The sequence below is a fragment of the Bombina bombina genome, chromosome 1 (genome assembly GCF_027579735.1).
Source record: "Bombina bombina isolate aBomBom1 chromosome 1, aBomBom1.pri, whole genome shotgun sequence".
Classification (NCBI taxonomy): Eukaryota; Metazoa; Chordata; class Amphibia; order Anura; family Bombinatoridae; genus Bombina; species Bombina bombina.
In genome coordinates, this window is record NC_069499.1 from 1,511,853,980 (window position 1) to 1,511,879,132 (window position 25,153).

The following is a 25,153-nucleotide window of genomic DNA, read 5'->3' on the forward strand; positions in this document are numbered from 1 at the left end:
AACCTGCACTTCTGATAGTCATATAGTAAGTACTAACCTGCACTTCTGATAGTCATATAGTAAGTACTAACCTGCACTTCTGATAGTCATATAGTAAGCACTAACCTGTACTTATGATAGTCATATAGTAAGCACTAACCTACACTTATGATAGTCATATAGTAAGCACTAACCTGCACTTATGATAGTCATATAGTAAGCACTTACCTGCACTTATGATAGTCATATAGTAAGCACTTACCTGCACTTATGATAGTCATATAGTAAAACACTAACCTGCACTTATGATAGTCATATAGTAAGTACTAACCTGCACTTATGATAGTCATATAGTAAGCACTTACCTGCACTTATGATAGTCATATAGTAAAACACTAACCTGCACTTATGATAGTCATATAGTAAGCAATTACCTGCACTTATGATAGTCATATAGTAAGCACTAACCTGCACTTCTGATAGTCATATAGTAAGTACTAACCTGCACTTATGATAGTCATATAGTAAGTAATAACCTGCACTTATGATAGTCATATAGTAAGCACTAGCCTGCACTTATGATAGTCATATAGTAAGCACTAGCCTGCACTTCTGATAGTCATATAGCAAGTACTTACCTGCACTTATGATAGTCATATAGTAAGTAATAACCTGCATTTATGATAGTCATATAGTAAGCACTAGCCTGCACTTATGATAGTAATATAGTAAGTACTAACCTGCACTTATGATAGTCATATAGTAAGCACTAACCTGCACTTATGATAGTCGTATAGTAAGCACTAACCTGCACTTATGATAATCATATAGCAAGTACTTACCTGCATTTATGATAGTAATATTGTTCATCTGATTGATAAGGGTATCTACAGTGGAGCTGGATCGTGGATACAGGGCATCTTTGCTGATTTCTAAGTGGAATTGGAGCCATGGAGCTGCTGGATCAAACTTCACCTCAGTGAGAGGGACTGAGAGATTACCCTCAGCGTGGTGCGCTCTGCGCTTTCTGAAACAACACATTTAGCACATTCAAAGACTGTATTGAAGCTGTATGTTTCACTGAAATAAAATATGACAGCAATTAAATGTAATATAAATGTTTTATAAGAATTTAAAGCTGTCTTTCTATTTGTCCATTTTTCATTGTTCTCCAGTCAAATTAACTTTTTTTTTTACGGAGTTAAGAAATCACTATGTAGCACGTAGCAGGGTCAAGATCCACACCGGCCTCTCTAAGGGGTTGTAGGGATAAACATAATTTTCAGTGGTGCATGATAAGAAAATCCAGCTAAACAAGTCATGTGTGTATAGCAAAGATTAATTTTACTTCGCATAATAATGTATGTTATGGGGATTTCAATTCTGAGTTTAATTTCCTTTATAGTTTATGGTGACTTTACCAGATACAAATTACATTTGCAATGGGATCTAGACTGCTTTTTATGATGCCTACTCACTAACATGTAGATAGAACTAGCACATTTTATTGTATACATAAAATAAGATACTATTAATGACATGAAAAGTGGAGATATTTTACATGCTGGAGAAAGAACCACAGACTTTATATAAATAAAGATGTTTTTTTCAATTTCTAGAACAAAAAGAATTATTAGAGCAGGAAGATATATTTCCCAGCTGGTCATAGCATCGCAACATAAGTGTTGTGTTGTATTTAAAGGAACAATAAAGTCAAATTTAAACTTTTATGATTCAGACAGAGCATGCCATTATCAATTTGTCTTCGTTCTCTTGGAATCTTTATTTGAATGAAAGCTTAGGAGCCGGCCCATTTTTAGTTCAGCACCTGGCAAGCGCCTGCCGATTGGGGCTACATTTAGACACCATTCAGAAAGCGCCACCCAGGTTCTGAACCAAATATGGGCCAGCTCCTAAACTTACATTCTTGCTTTTTCAAATAAAGGTACCAAAAGAACAAAGAAAAATTGATAATAGGAGTAAATTAGAAAGTTGCTTAAGATCGCATGCTCTGTCTGAATCCTGAAAGTTTAATTTTGACTAGATTATCCCTTTAATAACCCTGTGTTTATCTCAGACATCTATGAATTCACAAACTGAAATCTTTCATGATTCAGATAGAAAATGTGATTATAAAAAACTTTCCAATTAATTAGTTATCTAACTTACTTCATTCTATTGGTATCCTTTATTGAAAAGCATACCTAAGTAGCCTAAGGAGCAGCAATGCACTACTGGGAGCTAGCTACTGAATGGTGGTTGCACATTTATGCCTTTTGTCTTTGGCTCACCAATTTTATTTAGCTATCTCCTAGTACTGCATTGCTGTTCATGAAAGAATACTAATATAATTAATGTGATAATAGAATGCAGTGGCACCAGGGCCCAAGTGTTGGGGGGGCATAGCAACCAGTCTACACATAGGTGTGTAAAGAATGTGTACAATGCAGGGGAGCCTTTTTTAGTGCAGGTTGCGGGGTCATCTATCTATCTGTATATACTCAAATTATGCAGAGCAGCATGTATATTATTACTATTTCTTACTACTGAGTTACCTTTGAGGCCAAAAATAAATTTGCACTAGGGCCCTCTTTTCAGTAGGTCCTCTACTATGTAGAAGATACACATGCATCATAATGCTAAAAAAAACTCCCAAAGATTTTCTGTGATTTCGCTCCATGTCGACGAGTTTTGATCATTGGTATGGAAGACACACATCCCACAGCAATGTAATCAGTGAGTTTTAGATAGAGTCACATCATGAAACATCCACTGGTAGTGTGCACCTATTTATTGTTATAGCACTGGCATGCAATCTGATTGATTTCATAAAAACAAGAGTCTGATGGTGGGAGTGTTTATTTTAGAGCACTTGTTTTCCAACCTGTCCCCAGGCCTCCCTAACAGGTCAGAGTTTAAGGATATCTGAACTGGAGCACAGGCGAAATAATCAGCTGATTAGCAACCAGGGTTATTTTACCTGCTCTCACCCAAGTTAATCCTGAAAACCTGGCCTGTTGGGGAGGCCTGAGGGCAGGTTTGAAAGCAAGGGTTCTAGAGTTATCTATTTCTACATTCTACAGATACTTTACCATGTTAGATGTTTACATATCACCTACAGATATCAAATACATTATACATTTTAAGTGATGCAAGAAAAGTTGAAAAACAGAAGAAAAAAAACACGTAGCAAGCAAATGCTGAATGAGAAATGAACAAAATAAAAAAGGGTACTAGTAATGTAAATAAAAGTATAATGAAAAATAAAAGTTTCTATAGGGTTGTCATACTTGTGAAAATATACCTGCCAATCCAATTTTCATAATTTATTAGGTAGCAATATCAATAATATAAATATGTTCTTATTGATTTAAAGGAACCATGTACAGTATTTCAAACTTAGAAGTTCCTGCTATAGAAGGGCTTTTATTTCTATAGTTTTGTGATATCTGCATTTGCCTGAGCCTTAAAAATACAACCTGGATGTCAACACTAGCTGTCAGAGGGCTCTGCAATGTGTTACACAGCAATATGTTAGCCTGGTCTCCCAGAGTAACAACTAAACTCCCCCCCAATATGTCAAGTCACTCGACCATTTAAACTCCTCCAATGGATCGTCCAGAATCAGACCTGAGCTCAAAACAAAATAATCCCACTAAAATACGTACACACAGAATAGTTGTGCTCATAGCAAAGAATATTATAAATTATTAAGTGGATTTAAGTTTTTAAATGGACAGTGTACTCTTTTTTTCATACAAAAGAGCACAGTGATTTTTGTGTGTGCCTGAAACGTAAGGTAACCTTGTTCCAGTGACAGACTATCTTCAGCTTCACCAAATGCACAGTCTCCCTGCTAATGACCTGCTTCTTCTTACACTTCAACTATAAGGGCCATACCTAATTTTAGGTACTCCCGCCTAAGTGGCCTCAGGTGTTGGTGTTCCTATAAAAACTCACTCAGCCCATCAATGTGGGCTGAGTGATTACAGTTGTAATTGCCTTGAGCATTATCCAGCCTTGTACCCAGTCTACTTGCCTCATGATCAATATCCAGTATGTAATTCTGTCTGGTGTCTAGTGTCCTGTCTGGTCTCCTGTAACCCTTCCTTGTATCCTGCAGTATCTAGTATATCCTGGTACCCTGATGTCCTGTTTTATATCCTGCTGTATTCACTGTACCCTGGTACCATACTTTGTATCCTGATATCCTGCCTTGTATCCAGTTTATCGCGGTATGCTGATATCCTGCATGATATCCTGATATAGTACATCTAGAAAATCTAGATAAAATCCTTTTACAACATGAAGGGGTTCTATATGAGGAATTACTATTCACCCCATTTTTATAGGATCTATCTTGACAATATAAGACTCAGTACAAATAAATCATTATACAGTGATATGGATATATTTATAACTATAAAGGGTCAGCTTAGGCCCTTTATTTATAATTCTCTTTATACTTTTCTCTATATATACCTAATACCTAATTCTATTATGAAGTGATGTTATGGTTCAAACAAATTTTCATATTGATGTAAAAACATGAAATTTATGCTTACATGATAAATTTATTTCTTTCTTGACATGGTGAGTCCACAGATCTAATTGCTATTGGGAATACCACTCCTGCCCAGCAGGAGGCGGCAAAGAGCACCACAGCAAAGCTGTTAAATATCACCTCCCTTCCCTCCAACCCCAGTCATTCAACCGAAGTAAAGGAGAGAAAAGAAGTAACAAGGTGCAGAGGTGTCTGAGGTTTATAGACATAACAAAAAATACCCTGTCCTCAAAAAACAGGGCAGGGTGTGGACTCACCGTGTCAAGAAATAAATAAATCTATCAGGTAAGCATACATTTAGTTTTCTTTCTAATGACACGGTGAGTCCACAGATCATCTAATTACTATTGGGAATCAATACCCAAGCTAGAGGACACAGATGATAAGGGAGGGACAAGACAGGGAACCTAAACAGAAGGCACCACTGCTTGAAGAACCTTTCTCCCAAAAAGAAGCCTCAGCCGAGGCAAAAAATCAAACTTATAGAATTTGGAAAAAGTGTGTAGAGAGGACCAAGTTGCAGCCTTGCAAATCTGTTCTACAGAAGCTTCATTTTTGAATGCCCAGGAAGATAAAATAGCCCTCGTAGAATGAGCCGTAACCTTCTCAGGAGGCTGCTGTCCAGCAGTCTCATAGGCAAAGCGAATTATACTCTTCAGCCACAAAGAAAGAGAAGTAGCCGTAGCTTTCTGCCCCTTACGTTTCCCACAGAAAACTACAAACAGAGCAGAAGACTGATGAAAATCCTTAGTCGCCTGTAAATAGAATTGTAGAACGCGAAACACATCTAGGTTGTGCAGAAGACGTTCCTTATGAGAAGGAGGATTAGCACATAAAGGAACAACCATCTCCTGATTAATGTTCCGATCTGAAACTACTTTAGGAAGAAAACCCACTTTAGAACGTAAAACAACCTTATCCGAATGAAAGATAAGATAGGGAGACTCATGCTGTAAAGCCGAGAGTTCAGAGACTCTACGAGCAGAAGAAATAGGAACAAGAATCAAAACCTTCCAAGATAACTTAATATCTAAGGAATGCATAGGTTCAAACGGAGCCTGCTGAAGAAACTTAAGAACAAGATTAAGACTCCAGGAAGGAATAACAGGTTTAAACACAGGCCTAACAGAACAATTGAACATCTGGTACCGCTGCCAGACGTTTATGTAACAAAATAGACAAGGCAGAAATTTGACCTTTCAAGGAGCTTGCTGATAACTCCTTCTCCAAACCCTCTTGAAGAAAAGAAAATCCTAGGAATCCGAACTCTACTCCAAGAGTAGCCTTTGGAATCGCACCAATACAGATATTTACGCCAAATCTTATGGTAAATTTTCCTGGTAACATGCTTGCGAGCCTGAATCATAGTCTCAATGACTTGATCTGAAAAACCACGCTTAGATAAAATTAAGCGTTCAATCTCCAAGCAGTCAGCTTCAGAGAAACTAGGATTTGGATGAAGGAAGGGAAGGGATCTTGAAGTAGAAGGTCCTTTCTTAGAGGAAGTTTCCAAGGAGGGAGAGATGACATCTCCACTAGGTCTGCATACTAAATCCTGCGAGGCCACGCCCTCTCTTGCTTGATCCGAGCAATGACCCGAGGAAGGAGAGCGAACTGAGGAAAAAGGTATGCAAGATTGAAATTCCAAGGAACTGCCAGAGCATCTATCAGAACCACCTGAGGGTCCCTGGACCTCAACCCGTACCTCGGGAGCTTGGCATTCTGACGAGATGCCATGAGATCTAGATCCGGCTGTCCCCATTTGAGAATCAAGTTGGAAAACACTTCCGGATGAAATTCCCATTCCCCCGGGTGAAAGGTCTGTCTGCTCAGAAAATCCGCTTCCCAATTGTCCACTCCTGGAATGTGGATCGCAGATAGACAACAGTTGTGGGTCTCTGCCCACTGAATAATCTTGGACACCACTTTCATGGCCAAAGAACTGCGAGTTACACCCTGATGGTTGATGTAAGCCACTGAGGTTATGTTGTCCGACTGAAATCTGATAAACTGGGCAGAAGCTAACTGAGGCCAGGCCAGAAGAGCATTGAAGATTGCCCTTAGCTCTAGAATGTTTATGGGGAGAACAGATTCTTCCTGAGTCCATGTCCCCTGAGCCCTTAGAAGGCCCCAGACTGCTCCAGACTGCTCCCCGACCTATCAGGCTGGCGTCCGTAGTAACTATCACCCAGGTAGGTCTGCGAAAACAGGTTCCCTGGAAGAGATGATCCTGAGACAACCACCAAGGAAGAGAATCTCTTGTCATCTGATCCAAATGAATTCGCGGAGACAGATCCATGTAATCCCCATTCCACTGACTGAGCATGCATAACTGCAGAGGTCTGAGATGGAAACGAGCAAAAGGAATAATATCCATGGCGGCTACCATGAGACCAATTACCTCCATACATTGAGCCACTGTAGGCAGAGGAGAGGACTGAAGAGACAGACAAGATTCGAAAATCTTGGATTTTCTGACATGTGTCAGAAAATCTTTCATCAAAACCGAATCTATTATGGTTCCCAAGAAGATTACCCTTGTAGATGGAATAAAGGAACTCTTTTCCAGATTCACGTTCCAACCATGAGAGCGCAGGAAGGATAAGAGCATCTCCATGTGGGAGTTTGCTAGATGAAAAGACTGGGCCTGAACCAGAATGTCGTCCAGATAAGGCGTCACTGCAATACCCTGTAACCGGAGCACTGCCAACAGAGATCCCAGAGCCTTTGAAATAATTCTGGGAGTTGTAGCAAGACCAAAAGGAAGAGCCACAAATTGGAAGTGTTTGTGGAGAAAAGCAAATCTCAGAAACTTGTGATGATCCCTGTGGATGGAAACATGAAGGTACGCATCCTTTAAATCTACTGTTGTCATAAATTGACCCTCTTGAACTAAAGGAAGAATGGAACGAATAGTTTCCATTTTGAAGGATGGTACTCTGAGGAATATGTTTAGACTCTTGAGATCTAAAAATGGTCTGAAGGTTCCCTCTTTCTCTCGAACCACAAACAGATTGGAGTCAAAACCCAGACCCTGCTCCTGAACTGGAACAGTAGTTATCACCCCCATTTCAGATAGATCCCGAACACAGCGTAAGAACGCCTCTCTTTATCTGGTCAACAGATAATCTTGAGAGAAGAAATCTGCCCCTGGGGGGAAAAGTCTTGAATTCTAGTTTGTATCCCTGAGTGAAAAAGGAAAGTCTGCCCTCCACAAGATCCAGTCCCGGATCGGGGGAAGACCCTTCATGCTGACTTTGAGTCATTAGCAGGCTTCTTGGATTGTTTTCCCTTATTCCAAGATTGGTTGGGTCTCCAGGAAGGTTTGGACTGATCCTGTTTTGTAGAGGGAGAGGAAGGTTTACCCTTGAAGTTTCGAAAAGAACGAAAATTACTCTGACATCCTTTCTGTTTAGATTTCTTATTGTGAGGGAGGAAATTACCCTTTCCTCCTGTAATGTCAGAAATAATCTCAGCCAAAGCTGGGCCAAATAAAGTCTTACCCTTGTAAGGAATAGACAAAAGCTTAGACTTAGATGGCACATCGGCAGACCAAGATTTCAGCCATAAAGCTCTTCGAGACAGAATGGCAAAACTAGAAATCTTTGCTCCCAATTTGATAACTTGAAGGGAAGCATCAGAAATTAAAGAATTGGCCAATTGAGAGACCTGTCCTGGATCTCTTCAACGGGAGTGTCTGTTTGAATGGAATCAGACAACTCATCAAACCAGTATACCGCCGCACTAGAAACGGTAGCAATACACACCACAGGTTGCCATTGTAAACCCTAGTGAACATACATTTTCTTAAGAAAACCCTCCAGTTTCTTATCCATAGGGTCCTTAAAAGAACAGCTATCCTCTATGGAAATAGTAGATCTCTTAGCTAAAAAGGAAATTGCCCCTTCCACCTTGGGGACTGTTTGATGACTCTATCAAAGAGTATTGGCAATGGGAAACCTCTTCTTAAAGATAGAAGGAGAAAAAAGAAATACCCGGCATCTCCCATTCCTTAACAATAATTTCTGAAGCCCGATCTGGTACGGGAAAACATTCCAGCATGGAAGGTACATCATAATACTTGTTAAATTTACTAGACTTTTTAGGGTTGACAATGACAGAGTCACAGTCGTCCAGAGTAGCCAAAACCTCCTTGAGTAGTAAACGGAGGTGTTCTAGCTTAAACCTGGAGGATACAACTTCAGCATCAGAGGAAGGAATTACACTGTCAGAATCTGAGATCTCACCCTCAGATGCTACCGAAGAATCCTCCTCATCAGATCGATGAGAGGAAAGATTCGGAATAGCCATGACCGAGTCAGATACCTTACGCACTGATTCTTTAGACTTCCTCTTGCGTTTTCCCTGTAGCATGGGAAAAGCAGACAATGCATCAGAAACTGCAGAAGACATGAGGGAAGCAATGTCTTGCAAGGAGACCCCAGCCGGAGCTTGAGAGGAAGCGCAGGGCACTGAATTAATGGGTACTAAAATTTGGGACACCTGAGGAGAAAAATGCGGCATGTTTTGCACATTGTCAGAAGACTCCTGGACAGCATCCATCTTAGACAATATAGGCTCAAAAAATCTATCCTTAAGATTTAATGTACTCAACACATGAGGAACAAAAAGGAATTGGTGGTTCAATATTAGCATTTAAACATAAAGGACATCTGTAATCTGTAACAGAGTCTTGGTCCATCTTAACAGAATAAAAATAAATAATTAAATTATGAACAATTTAAATAATGAAAAAAACGTTACTGTTTCTTTAAATTTTAAAACGAAACTGCTTTATTTTTGATGCAATGCAAAAACAAAACTGTTTTATTTTTTGAACAAATACAAAAACGTAACTGCTTTATTTTACAAAGATATTGAAAAATAAAAACATCTTAACACCTCAAACAGCCTCTACACCTGAGCAATAGCTTTGCTGAGGTGCCTTCCTTGCAGGAAAACGATATATATATTTCTTAAAACCAGAATCCAGACTGGAGCTAGCAAATAAATGTTAAATTTGAACAACGTTAAGATGCAGATATCTCTCCTCCATATACAGGAAGTGAGAGAGTAACAAGTGACACAAGCCCTGCCCATCGTGGGCGTGTCAAAAATAACATCTCAGCAGACATCTTTAAAGAAAAAAAATGATAACAAAACACCAAATTGAGCCAAGTACTCCTCAAGTCCCCAATGCCTGCAATACTGCCATACATAATCCCCCTTATAACACTAGGGGAAATGTAATAATATCCCTGTCAGGGAAAAAGTAAAGTGCCATGTCTTTTTCCTTAAAGCAGCTTAAGAAAATAAATTAGCTCTTGCCTCAATAATCTGCCTGGTAGCAAGGCAGCTCACTAGGTTTGAGAGGTCCTTTCCCTCACATGGACCTGTGGAAAATAATAATAAGGGTCGCAACTTTTATTTAAATATGAGGGAGGCGCAGTGAGAATTATGTCCCACAAGTTCCCTTTGCTTAAAGGGACATAATACTCATATGCTAAATCACTTGAAACTGATGCAGTATAACTGTAAAAAGCTGACAGGAAAATATCACCTGAGCATCTCTATGTAAAAAAGGAAGATATTTTACCTCACAATCTCATCAGCTCAGCAGAGTAAGTTCTGTGTAAAAAGTTATACTTCACCTGCTCCCAGCTGCAGGTAAAAAATAAATAAAAAAAATTAACAAATGAACAGCAGCCAATCAGCTTCAGCAGTGCTGAGGTCATGAACTCTTACTGTGATCTCATGAGATTTGACTTAACTCTCATGAGATTTCATAGTAAGCTTCCTTTACCTGATTGGTGAAATAATATGAGAGTTCACGAGGCTCATCCTTTCAGCTGTCCCAGGACAGACACAATAAAATGCTGCTTAGAAATCCTTTACAATGGGAGGTGGTTACTGAGGAACTTTTGAGGTAAAATATCTTTCTTTTTTACATAAAGATGTTCAGGAGATATTTTCTAGTCAGCTTTTTACAGCTATGCTGCATCACTTTCAAGTGTTTAAACATTTGGGTATTATGGCCCTTTAAAAGCCACCAATGCTCTACTGAAGAGACTGAAATAGACTACAGTTACACCCTGGAGTAAAAACAGCACATACTTGTACTGCAAATAAAATAATAAACTCTTGATTGAAGAATCTTTCCAGAGACCTAACTTTACCACTTCCTTACACTAACGTAGGCAAAGAGACTGACTGTGGTTGGAGGGAAGGGAGCTGATATTGAACAGCTTTGCTGTGGTGCTCTTTGCTGCCTCCTGCTGGGCAGGAGTGGTATTCCCAATAGTAATTAGATGATCTGTGGACTCACCGTGTCATTAGAAAGAAAAGTTAAAAATTGTGTAACACCTAGCGCCTGTTGTGGGAAGACCCTTGGCTAAGATAAATTGACCCCTAGTGGTCAGTACAGTTACAATGTTAGAAAGTGACTATCAAAGCGCCAACAAAAATAAGGCAGGGTCTATAACTCTAATATTAAAAGTTAAATTTAATAAAATACATGTATAATCAGTTGACATCAAATAACAAAAACAATATTAAAACAATATATAAGCAATGTGCCAAAGGTTAATGGTGTAACCCTGGTGGTCCTTTTTCAAGAACTATACTTGTTCCAAAGGTTAATGGCTTTAACCCTGGTAGTTCTTTTTCAAGACCTGTACTTTTTATACGAATACCGTCTATTCAGTTGTAAGTAACATTAATTCACAGATAATTTATAACAATTTGACAAATTTAAAATTTTTTTAAAAATTTGACAACTTCAGAATTATGACAATTTTTCCCTCATGGATCCATGTTAACAGTCTAAAATATTGAAATTGTTCGTAGTTGACCAATTTGGTTTAATAGTATCCTGAGTTTACAACTGATAGTGTTATTATTATTCTTTATCAGATATTGCTCACATCAGAGGCTAAAAGCAGTAATTTGAACTCCCTAGTATCCTGGGATTTTTTAGTGTATCTACAATTGAGGACTGAGTCTTGAAAAAGGTCGAGGAACGACCGAAACGCGTTGGCTGGTAAGAGCATTTTCAATCTTTAGATTCACATTTGGCAGTCTGCACTATTGTTATTTCTGTTTTTACAGAAGGACCGTTTTGCACAGAATTGCCCACTACAGCAGGGAGAGATCTGCTAATGACCGCAAACACACTGAAGACTGACACTCACACTGAATAGGATTATAGCCTATCCACTGGCCCTGGGAACATATACCCATCAGGGAATTTAATCATCCACTGAAAATACTTTGGACATATACTTTTTAGAAGATTTTCGAGAGGAGTTGTTTAGATGTTACTACATTCACTCTATTTCACTCACATCACGAACAGAAATTCATAAATATAGACACTGCTAAGTTGTTTTTATAATCCGTGAACCAAATATCTGTAACACACATAAATTTGTTAAGACCGGAGCACCAGTTTCACGTTATTTATTTGTTCATTTTTATTGTAATATTGTTTGTTTAATGGTTGAAACACATATTTGAATTGGAAGTTTGTTTAAAGCACTATCACAATGCTTTTTACACTCGCCACAGCATTTGTATTTTAAGGAATCTGTTTCATCACTAATGTTTATGCACTAGGTCTAATTCACCAAATTGTGTAATAATATTCACTCGGATAGGTACCGACACTATCAACACACTATCAACAAACAATTCTGCACCTAATAGGCCCACTCCACTCAGTTCTTATCATCTGCAACCCAGAAGTGAAAGATTATCACGTAATTGTGATCTTTCACTAAAAGCGTGAAAACGCACCTTTATACTAATCTACTTGCATAACATAAGATCTGAGTGAGAGCCTCAATTGTAGATACACTAAAAAATCCCAGGATACTAGGGAGTTCAAATTACTGCTTTTAGCCTCTGATGTGAGCAATATCTGATAAAGAATAATAATAACACTATCAGTTGTAAACTCAGGATACTATTAAACCAAATTGGTCAACTACGAACAATTTCAATATTTTAGACTGTTAACATGGATCCATGAGGGAAAAATTGTCATAATTCTGAAGTTGTCAAATTTTACATTTTTAAAAATTTTTTAAATTTGTCAAATTGTTATAAATTATCTGTGAATTAATGTTACTTACAACTGAATAGACGGTATTCGTATAAAAAGTACAGGTCTTGAAAAAGAACTACCAGGGTTAAAGCCATTAACCTTTGGAACAAGTATAGTTCTTGAAAAAGGACCACCAGGGTTACACCATTAACCTTTGGCACATTGCTTATATATTGTTTTAATATTGTTTTTGTTATTTGATGTCAACTGATTATACATGTATTTTATTAAATTTAACTTTTAATATTAGAGTTATAGACCCTGCCTTATTTTTGTTGGCGCTTTGATAGTCACTTTCTAGAAAGAAAAGTTAAGATGTTACATAACATAGTGAAAATGTATATTCCTGTTATAATTTAGTGTATTAAAAATTGCAACAGCTACGAAAAGTTAATATTGTAGCAATTTATATGTTATAATTCAAACGGATACAAAAGGAACAAAAAAATAACGGACAGAGTTTTCAGGGGAAGGCAACAAAATTGCTATTTAAAGTGGATCAAGAACGGAGTAAATTTATAAGCCCTGACTAAGCCCGAAGTTGAAACGATCGTTGGCTTTGAATTGCAATTTTCCAGTGTTATTTTGGAGATCAAGAGATTTGCTGTACACAAGTGCATTGGCATTTACGGCTTACATACTACCCGCTTTTAATGTACAACGTTCTGTATGTGAGGCTCAGCGTTCAGGGGTTAACAGAATGGAAGCACGCCAGCTTCTCTGTAGTTAGGATTGGCAGTTAATCCCGCTATGACAACTACATTTTGAGAAGGGAGATACCTGACTTGATCAGTCTGCAGCTAGTGGTTCTTAGTGAGGTAAGTTTAAAGCCAAATGCGACAAATACCAACTAGCCACACTGCACATAGCATTGACAGTGCACAGCGTCTCTATGAAAGTTCTAGTGTGACTATTGAATAGCAACGGATTGTGAGTGATCCAATCGTTCAGCACAACTGACAAATGGATTAACGTATTACTCCCTCAATTTGAATTTTGGGACTCTCACAGTGGTAACTGTATTAATATCCTCTTTTGAGGACACAGTGAATCATTTGACACATGGGAATTGATAAAACTATTATTGTTTTTGTATAGAAATAAACATAATTGTATATTCTTTTTATATTTCTCATTGAGTCATTATCAGTGTAGTTAGCTATAGTAATTTATAGTTACCACCTTATACTGAACCCGTTTAAGGCAAGAGTGCTAATTATAAGTACATTTTTTTCTCCTTTTTGTCTATTTAAATATCCTGATATACTAGCTTGTTTTATCTAGTATATCGTGGTATCCTGATGTTCTGCCTCGTATCCTGCTGTATTCACTGTATCCTGGTATTATACTTTGTATCCTGATATCCTGCCTTATGTCCAGTGTATCCTGGTATACTGATATCCTGCCTGGTATATTCCAGTATCCAGTGTATCCTTATATGCTGCCTTGTTTCCTGCTGTAAACAGTTATCCATTGGTTTTCTGATATCCTAGCTTGTATCTAGCGTATCCAGGTATTCAGTGTACCCTGTATCTAGCGTATCCAGGTATTCAGTGTACCCTGTATCTAGCGTATCCAGGTATTCAGTGTACCCTGTATCTAGCGTATCCAGGTATTCAGTGTACCCTGTATCTAGCGTATCCAGGTATTCAGTGTACCCTGTATCTAGCGTATCCAGGTATTCAGTGTACCCTGTATCTAGCGTATCCAGGTATTCAGTGTACCCTGTATCTAGCGTATCCAGGTATTCAGTGTACCCTGTATCTAGCGTATCCAGGTATTCGGTGTACCCTGTATCTAGCGTATCCAGGTATTCGGTGTACCCTGTATCTAGCGTATCCAGGTATTCGGTGTACCCTGTATCTAGCGTATCCAGGTATTCGGTGTACCCTGTATCTAGCGTATCCAGGTATTCGGTGTACCCTGTATCTAGCGTATCCAGGTATTCGGTGTACCCTGTATCTAGCGTATCCAGGTATTCGGTGTACCGTGTATCTAGCGTATCCAGGTATTCGGTGTACCGTGTATCTAGCGTATCCAGGTATTCGGTGTACCCTGTATCTAGCGTATCCAGGTATTCGGTGTACCCTGTATCTAGCGTATCCAGGTATTCGGTGTACCCTGTATCTAGCGTATCCAGGTATTCGGTGTACCCTGTATCTAGCGTATCCAGGTATTCGGTGTACCCTGTATCTAGCGTATCCAGGTATTCGGTGTACCCTGTATCTAGCGTATCCAGGTATTCGGTGTACCCTGTATCTAGCGTATCCAGGTTTTCGGTGTACCCTGTATCTAGCGTATCCAGGTTTTCGGTGTACCCTGTATCTAGCGCATCCAGGTATTCGGTGTACCCTGTATCTAGCGCATCCAGGTATTCGGTGTACCCTGTATCTAGCGCATCCAGGTATTCGGTGTACCCTGTATCTAGCGCATCCAGGTATTCGGTGTACCCTGTATCTAGCGCATCCAGGTATTCGGTGTACCCTGTATCTAGCGTATCCAGGTATTCGGTGTACCCTGTATCTAGCGTATCCAGGTATTCGGTGTACCCTGTATCTAGCGTATCCAGGTATTCAGTGTACCCTGTATCTAGCGTATCCAGGTATTCAGTGTACCCTGTATCTAGCGTATCCAGGTATTCAGTGTACCCTGTATCTAGCGTATCCAGGTATTCAGTGTACCCTGTATCTAGTGTATCCAGGTATTCAGTGTACCCTGTATCTAGTGTATCCAGGTATTCCGTGTACCCTGTATCTAGTGTATCCAGGTATTCAGTGTACCCTGTATCTAGTGTATCCAGGTATTCAGTGTACCCTGTATCTAGTGTATCCAGGTATTCAGTGTACCCTGTATCTAGTGTATCCAGGTATTCAGTGTACCCTGTATCTAGTGTATCCAGGTATTCCGTGTACCCTGTATCTAGTGTATCCAGGTATTCAGTGTACCCTGTATCTAGTGTATCCAGGTATTCAGTGTACCCTGTATCTAGTGTATCCAGGTATTCAGTGTACCCTGTATCTAGTGTATCCAGGTATTCAGTGTACCCTGTATCTAGTGTATCCAGTGTACCCTGTATCTAGTGTATCCAGGTATTCAGTGTACCCTGTATCTAGTGTATCCTGGTATTCAGTGTACCCTGTATCTAGTGTATCCTGGTATTCAGCGTACCCTGTATCTAGTGTATCCTGGTATTCAGCGTACCCTGTATCTAGTGTATCCTGGTATTCAGCGTACCCTGTATCTAGTGTATCCTGGTATTCAGCGTACCCTGTATCTAGTGTATCCTGGTATTCAGTGTACCCTGTATCTAGTGTATCCTGGTATTCAGTGTACCCTGTATCTAGTGTATCCTGGAATTCAGTGTACCCTGTATCTAGTGTATCCTGGTATTCAGCGTACCCTGTATCTAGTGTATCCTGGTATTCAGCGTACCCTGTATCTAGTGTATCCTGGTATTCAGCGTACCCTGTATCTAGTGTATTCTGGTATTCAGTGTACCCTGTATCTAGTGTATCCTGGTATTCAGTGTACCCTGTATCTAGTGTATCCTGGTATTCAGTGTACCCTGTATCTAGTGTATCCTGGTATTCAGTGTACCCTGTATCTAGTGTTTCCTGGTACTCTCCGGTATCTTGATACCCTGCCTTGTATCCACTGTTTCCTGGTATCCTGCTGTATCCAGTGTATCTTGATATTCTGCCTTGTATCCTGCTCTATGCAGTGTATCCTGATATATCTAGCTTTCATCCTGCTGTACCCGATATCCTGCAGTTTATCTTGATTGGTATCCAGTATCCTGCCTGGTTTCCTTCTAGGGTACTTTTCCATTAACAGACCTCCACTCTCTTGGATAATACAGAATGCCAGATGGTGCTATAAATTTTTGGTCCGTTAATGGAAAAGTTCCCATTTCCACTATCTTTTTTTGCCTCTGCCTGGGGGTTTCAAGGGGGGGGGGAGTCCCCTTTATAAATGTCATTCCCCAAAGTTCACTTGGGATGGATGACAGAGGATTGACGGAGCGCTCCACTAAGTGTGACAAGCGTAAGAGCAAAAACACAAGAAATAGGAGCACCTGACACCAGCCGTTAGTAGTGGATTCAAATTCAAATTTAATGAACAGGGTATTTCACCGCAACATACGGTATACACGAAACAAAGTATACACAGGGACAGTGTCCCTTGTTAAAAGTCAGTTGATACAGAGGAGCTTAAAGTATTGAGTGTAAACAAAGCTGGTTACCAGAAAAAGGGCTAACGCGTTTCGGCGTGAGCCTTACTCATAGCCTCATAAAACACACATTCACCGTGAAAGTTTAAAACACCTAGCACCCAGCCTGATTGGTTGGTGTGAAACACACCCTACATACATATGGACCAATCCGTAACTACAGTTCAACAGTATATGTACACACACACACCCCTATTTCCCACCCCCTTGACACTTGCACTAGAGAACACAGAATAATGAAACTTCTCATGATATTCACGATATTCAGTGTAAACATAATGAATTGAACCCTATTCCCTTGATCTCTGAGTACTCCAAAACCGCGGAGGGTTTAAATCAAATGACCCTGTCAGGAAGCGATCCCGTAGCGAACAGTGCATAAACCATGTCAACCTGTCACGGAGATTCTCCGTTCAGCAGATTCTCAGAGTCAGAGTTGAGAGCTCAAAGTGGGAGGGAACAAGTCCAGTACACCTCCCTGATAGGATAACACAAGACCCCGGCCAATAGCTAAGCCGGGGCACGCCTCCCGAACATACGTCAGTGTTGTTGATCAACAACAGCAACGGGCTGAGCGCTGAAGCGCATATATACACACCACGTAGTCCCACTCCAAGGGACCGGATAGGGGGCAAATCCTATAAACATAGGGTAAGGTGACGGAACAGATCGAGATCTCAAAGGGACACATAAAAAGGTCAATATAAGCACAAAGGTGCAGCCAAAAATCGATCCTAGGCAGTGACCTTCGTCCCTCTCAAAAGCTCCTACTAATGGAAAGAATATGTTTAACCACCAATCTCCCATCGAAATGCATACAGAAAAACATACAGAAAAAGTTAATAAATGTGAAATATATATAAAATATGTAATATGATATAATCTAGAGACTGATCAGATAATGAACATAATAAGGCCATATACAGATATGAATCAATAAGTAAGAATATCAATAATAATTCTTTGTAGTGTGTGTGGTCACCTCATCACCACCAAGAGTGGTAGGGATGGGGAGTGCATGCAAAGCACAAAGGTAAATTGCACACACACTAACGCCCATGTTAAAAAGTATGATGGGTACTGTCCTATGTCCCGGCACTCAAATCTGCCTAAGATCACCACAGATTCCAAGAACAGCCTATAATCATCTAAATACAATTGCAAAGATAGATGCATTTAAGAGGAATTGTACATTCTACATTATTTGATCACTTTAATTATTCAAAATTATAATGGCATAAATAGTACTACCGGATAAAGAAGGTAACAAACCTAATGGGACCAAAAATTGATTAGATCAAACTCCGAGTTTAGGCCCCCTGGAATCCTAGTCTTTAGCTTAAAGATCCAGAAGGCCTCCTTCTCTCCAAGTTTGTTGACTCTATTTCCCTGTCCCCTTTTCAAGGGAACCTTGTCAATAATAGTCCAAACAAAAGACCTTAGTGACTTGTTATGAATCTCCACAAAATGTTTCACTAGGGGGGTCGTTTTGGAACCAGTTCTAATGTCTGACATGTGTTCCTTTATGCGTGTTCTTGCCTCCCGCGTCGAAAGTCCCACATATTGCAGTGAACACAGGCTGCAGGTGATGAGATACACAATATAAGTTTGTCTACAATTTAGACAATACTTAATGTTAAATCTCTCTCCACTCATTGTGGAGACAAAAGTGTCTCCCACAATTAGTTTTTCACAAGCCACACAAGTGTGGTGGTGGCACTTAAAGGCCCCCAATGATGTCAGCCATGAGGAGGTCCGATTGGGAACATCACTCCAAATTTTCGTAGGAGCAACCATATTCCCTATCGTCTTGTTTCTCCTATAGGCAAATCTTATTCCTCTTTCCACTGTGTCTATCAACCCATCGTCCGCCAACAGGAGGTTAAAATGTTTATCCACTATTCGGCAGATCTCATCATATTGTCTAGAGTACTCAGTGATGAAGGACACCCTATCACCAAAACTGTTAGTGTCTGAACCACCCTCTTTATTCTTATCTCTCTTCCCCATGGTGAGAAGTTTCTCCCTGGGGATCCTTTCTACATCTTTCCTAGCCTTCATGATCACAGTAGAATCATAGCCTCTTTCCTTTAGTCTCAGAGCCAGGTCATCCGCCTGTCTCTCATACGCAGTGCGAAACGTGCAGTTCCTCTTGAGGCGGATGAACTGGCTCTTAGCCACACCCCTGAATACTCTTCTGGGGTGACAGCTAGAGGCGTGTAATAGTGAATTCCCCGCTATGGGTTTGCGGAAAACCTCCGTTGTGATCCCCTGGCCCTGCACACCTTCCAGTGTGATATCTAGGAAGTCAACACGTCTTTCCTGTATCTCAGAGGTGAAGCTCAGTCCACAATCATTGATCTCCAAGCTGGCCACAAACTCAGTAAGCCGATGCTCGGTTCCTCCCCATACAAACAACAGATCATCAATAAATCGGCCATACCAAATGATGTCTGATCTAACCTCTTGGAGAAATTCCAGAGCAGAATTGAAGAAGACCTCACTTGTTTGTATTACAAGTCAGTGAGGGGGGAACAGAGTAATATCACGAGGAAACAGAGAAAATCACTGGAGAAGCTTAGCAAGAATGAGGCGATTGTAATCAGGGCTGCTGATAAGGGTGGCACTATAGTTTTGCAAAATAGGAGGGACTTCATTTCGGAGGCCCTAAGACAACTTACTAACACAGAGGACTATACGGTATTGCCAGGGGACCCTACTTGGGCTTACCGGTCACGATTGGCCTCCCTGGTGGACGATGGGGTAGAGGGTGGGTTTATTGATCCAGATACTAAGGAATATCTCCTTGTATCGAACCCCACTATCGCTACTTTCAACCATTTACCCAAGGTTCATAAATCCTTGGTGAATGTACAGGGGAGGCCAATCGTGAGTGGTATTGGTTCATTACTTGAACACCTCTCGGAATGGCTCGATGATATCTTGCAGCCACTAGTGAGCTCTCTGTGGAGTCACCTGGCGGATACAAAACATGTTTTGAATCTCTTGAGTCAAATAACATGGGGGACAAATTACAGATGGCTCACTGTGGATGTTAAGTCCCTTTACACGTCCATCCCTCATGACAAAGGGTTGGAGGCTGTACGGTTCTTCCTAAATAGATACTATGGGGGGGATCCCCTGTTTGTGGATTTTGTAGTGGAGGTAACTCGGTTCCTCCTCACTCATAACTATTTTGAGTTCATGGGACAGTTCTATCTCCAGAGGCGTGGGACAGCTATGGGAGCAAAATTTGCCCCATCCTATGCTAATATCTTCATGGGATGGTGGGAGCTGTCCCACGTCTTTGGAGATCAGAACATGTTCAGATCAGACATCATTTGGTATGGCCGATTTATTGATGATCTGTTGTTTGTATGGGGAGGAACCGAGCATCGGCTTACTGAGTTTGTGGCCAGCTTGGAGATCAATGATTGTGGACTGAGCTTCACCTCTGAGATACAGGAAAGACGTGTTGACTTCCTAGATATCACACTGGAAGGTGTGCAGGGCCAGGGGATCACAACGGAGGTTTTCCGCAAACCCATAGCGGGGAATTCACTATTACACGCCTCTAGCTGTCACCCCAGAAGAGTATTCAGGGGTGTGGCTAAGAGCCAGTTCATCCGCCTCAAGAGGAACTGCACGTTTCGCACTGCGTATGAGAGACAGGCGGATGACCTGGCTCTGAGACTAAAGGAAAGAGGCTATGATTCTACTGTGATCATGAAGGCTAGGAAAGATGTAGAAAGGATCCCCAGGGAGAAACTTCTCACCATGGGGAAGAGAGATAAGAATAAAGAGGGTGGTTCAGACACTAACAGTTTTGGTGATAGGGTGTCCTTCATCACTGAGTACTCTAGACAATATGATGAGATCTGCCGAATAGTGGATAAACATTTTAACCTCCTGTTGGCGGACGATGGGTTGATAGACACAGTGGAAAGAGGAATAAGATTTGCCTATAGGAGAAACAAGACGATAGGGAATATGGTTGCTCCTACGAAAATTTGGAGTGATGTTCCCAATCGGACCTCCTCATGGCTGACATCATTGGGGGCCTTTAAGTGCCACCACCACACTTGTGTGGCTTGTGAAAAACTAATTGTGGGAGACACTTTTGTCTCCACAATGAGTGGAGAGAGATTTAACATTAAGTATTGTCTAAATTGTAGACAAACTTATATTGTGTATCTCATCACCTGCAGCCTGTGTTCACTGCAATATGTGGGACTTTCGACGCGGGAGGCAAGAACACGCATAAAGGAACACATGTCAGACATTAGAACTGGTTCCAAAACGACCCCCCTAGTGAAACATTTTGTGGAGATTCATAACAAGTCACTAAGGTCTTTTGTTTGGACTATTATTGACAAGGTTCCCTTGAAAAGGGGACAGGGAAATAGAGTCAACAAACTTGGAGAGAAGGAGGCCTTCTGGATCTTTAAGCTAAAGACTAGGATTCCAGGGGGCCTAAACTCGGAGTTTGATCTAATCAATTTTTGGTCCCATTAGGTTTGTTACCTTCTTTATCCGGTAGTACTATTTATGCCATTATAATTTTGAATAATTAAAGTGATCAAATAATGTAGAATGTACAATTCCTCTTAAATGCATCTATCTTTGCAATTGTATTTAGATGATTATAGGCTGTTCTTGGAATCTGTGGTGATCTTAGGCAGATTTGAGTGCCGGGACATAGGACAGTACCCATCATACTTTTTAACATGGGCGTTAGTGTGTGTGCAATTTACCTTTGTGCTTTGCATGCACTCCCCATCCCTACCACTCTTGGTGGTGATGAGGTGACCACACACACTACAAAGAACTATTATTGATATTCTTACTTATTGATTCATATCTGTATATGGCCTTATTATGTTCATTATCTGATCAGTCTCTAGATTATATCATATTACATATTTTATATATATTTCACATTTATTAACTTTTTCTGTATGTTTTTCTGTATGCATTTCGATGGGAGATTGGTGGTTAAACATATTCTTTCCATTAGTAGGAGCTTTTGAGAGGGACGAAGGTCACTGCCTAGGATCGATTTTTGGCTGCACCTTTGTGCTTATATTGACCTTTTTATGTGTCCCTTTGAGATCTCGATCTGTTCCGTCACCTTACCCTATGTTTATAGGATTTGCCCCCTATCCGGTCCCTTGGAGTGGGACTACGTGGTGTGTATATATGCGCTTCAGCGCTCAGCCCGTTGCTGTTGTTGATCAACAACACTGACGTATGTTCGGGAGGCGTGCCCCGGCTTAGCTATTGGCCGGGGTCTTGTGTTATCCTATCAGGGAGGTGTACTGGACTTGTTCCCTCCCACTTTGAGCTCTCAACTCGGACTCTGAGAATCTGCTGAACGGAGAATCTCCGTGACAGGTTGACATGGTTTATGCACTGTTCGCTACGGGATCGCTTCCTGACAGGGTCATTTGATTTAAACCCTCCGCGGTTTTGGAGTACTCAGAGATCAAGGGAATAGGGTTCAATTCATTATGTTTACACTGAATATCGTGAATATCATGAGAAGTTTCATTATTCTGTGTTCTCTAGTGCAAGTGTCAAGGGGGTGGGAAATAGGGGTGTGTGTGTGTACATATACTGTTGAACTGTAGTTACGGATTGGTCCATATGTATGTAGGGTGTGTTTCACACCAACCAATCAGGCTGGGTGCTAGGTGTTTTAAACTTTCACGGTGAATGTGTGTTTTATGAGGCTATGAGTAAGGCTCACGCCGAAACGCGTTAGCCCTTTTTCTGGTAACCAGCTTTGTTTACACTCAATACTTTAAGCTCCTCTGTATCAACTGACTTTTAACAAGGGACACTGTCCCTGTGTATACTTTGTTTCGTGTATACCGTATGTTGCGGTGAAATACCCTGTTCATTAAATTTGAATTTGAATCCACTACTAACGGCTGGTGTCAGGTGCTCCTATTTCTTGTGTTTTTGCTGTTTTACATGTTTGGGCCAAAGTGAGCACTGAACATACGGCTGTGAAAAAAGCTGTGGATCTGGCGGATTTGGAAAGCAGCCAGCAGTTTTGCAGGACCAGGGATCGACAAATAGCCTCCTCTCTACAGTGTGGAATCCGTTGTTGCGGTCCGGTGAGATACGTGGAATACCGCTGGAGCAACTACAACTCATAAGGTATTTGCCTACTGTCCTATAAAGGGAGTCCTGTTACTTTGCCATATTGATGTTTGTATTAATGTTCCATGTAGTGGAAATACCATTTGGCTTGTGACTTTAAGATTCGTTTTTCCTGCATCCTTCGATAGTCTCCAGGGGTAGAGGAATCCTGTGGGGCTATGTGCTTTGGAGCTGCGCTATAATATATAATTCCTGGGGATTTATTGCAAAGTATGTTGGTGATGGTATACATATCAACCACTCTGATAGATAAATAACGTATCTGTCTATAATACTTGATACTAGTACACCTATAATCCCCTATTTTGTACCAAACACCTTTTTTGCTCTTTTCCTCTATATTTGTGGAACATATACACTGAAGTGTGGGGTCTGGCCTGACTCCAGGTGTTTGTACACTACCGACCAGATCCACAGCCATTATGGACAATGAGGGTATAACCAATACAGAGGGAGCCCCCACCTTATTTGCACTAAGGTCTGTGGAAGAGAGAGATCTCAATACTAAGGATTGTTATAAGATTTTTTCAACCAACAAAAGAAACTACAATCTCATAACACTTTTTGAGGAATTGGAATTCCTACTATTAAAGGAGGACAAACTATTTTGGGATATTAATACCCTAAACAAATACCAAGAGCTGGGAATCATACCCAGGGGGTTAAGATTGAACAAATATCCAACCTTTCCAACGGATGATAAAACTTTTATCGAATTGTGGAACAGCAAACTATCGGAATGTTCTCTTCAACTGATGAAATTAATTTGTGATTATAAGCAAAAGGAGCTAGAGGACACAGCCCTAAAAATCAGGGAGATACAGAAGGAGCTCAACACCCGATGTGAGGACACAAATTTCCTTAAGTTTAATGACACGCTACAACGGGTGGTGGCAGAGGCGAAAACTTTACTCCTCCAAATTAAACACAATAAATACCTACGAGATCAACAGGACTACGATCTCAATAGGGTGTATATATGGAATAAAAGGGATAGATCACTACTCAGAAGGGAACAAAACAAAAGTACCTTCCATCCCAACCAACAGCGAGGTGGCAACAGGCGCAGAAGGAATAGAGGAAAGAGGGTAAACTTTTAATGAGAGTGAGGGTGAATCTGAGGGCTCAGGGTCAGGATCAGGAGGAGAGGATTATCCCCCTGTCCAGAGTGTGAGACCTAAGGAAACCCCTCCCATCCTCAAAGCACCCACCAAACAATTTTTCTCCCAGTCGAACTATAGAGAGGAATCGATTACAGACACTGAAACAAGGGGCGACAACCGCACCCGGGATCAAGCACAGCTTGAACAGGTTTTTTCCATCCCCCAAAAAGCACCAGAAGGGGGGGAGGAGGAAACCCAAACACGAACCAAGGTGCAGACCACCAGTACAAAGAACAACGGAGGTACCCCCAGAGAAGGGGAAGAGGAAGAGGAAATTACAGGTTTTGAATATTATCAACCTGTCCGAATACAGTCCTGATCCACATGAACTTGAGGTTCTCAGCTTAGGATTGACTTTTGTGCCAACAGCAGATTTCGACTTGTTTAGGACATTGCTTAATGTCAATAAGCTTATACGTGACCTTTCTCTAAAGAAATTTTTTAAGATGTATCCCGCAAGGGAGGAAAATGAGAGTCACGTTGCCATTCAGAAGGGGTTGAGACCTACGCATGTAACAGCCCTGAGGGACAATTCCCTCAATTTCCAAGAGTTCTGTGACATAGGGACTTTGGAATCTCTCTCAGAGGGTGGAGAATTCAACTCAACCACCTGCATTGGACTACCCTCATTTAAGGAAAGGTCCAATTTTTACCCTATCCAGTGCAGGGGTAACCTCTTGGAGAAATTCCAGAGCAGAATTGAAGAAGACCTCACTTGTTTGTATTACAAGTCAGTGAGGGGGGAACAGAGTAATATCACGAGGAAACAGAAAATCACTGGAGAAGCTTAGCAAGAATGAGGCGATTGTAATCAGGGCTGCTGATAAGGGTGGCACTATAGTTTTGCAAAATAGGAGGGACTTCATTTCGGAGGCCCTAAGACAACTTACTAACACAGAGGACTATACGGTATTGCCAGGGGACCCTACTTGGGCTTACCGGTC

At 40.7% G+C, this 25,153-nt stretch overlaps 1 protein-coding gene across 1 annotated transcript in view; it reads right to left on the bottom strand.

The window, feature by feature from the left end:
* FAM20A (FAM20A golgi associated secretory pathway pseudokinase) overlaps positions 1-25,153 on the bottom strand; it is a 190,421-nt gene that overhangs the window by 112,567 nt on the left and 52,701 nt on the right. The window contains exon 2 of the mRNA XM_053708155.1: positions 822-1,006. Within this exon, the coding sequence (XP_053564130.1) occupies positions 822-1,006 (185 nt within the window). The remainder of the gene's footprint in view (positions 1-821; positions 1,007-25,153) is intronic.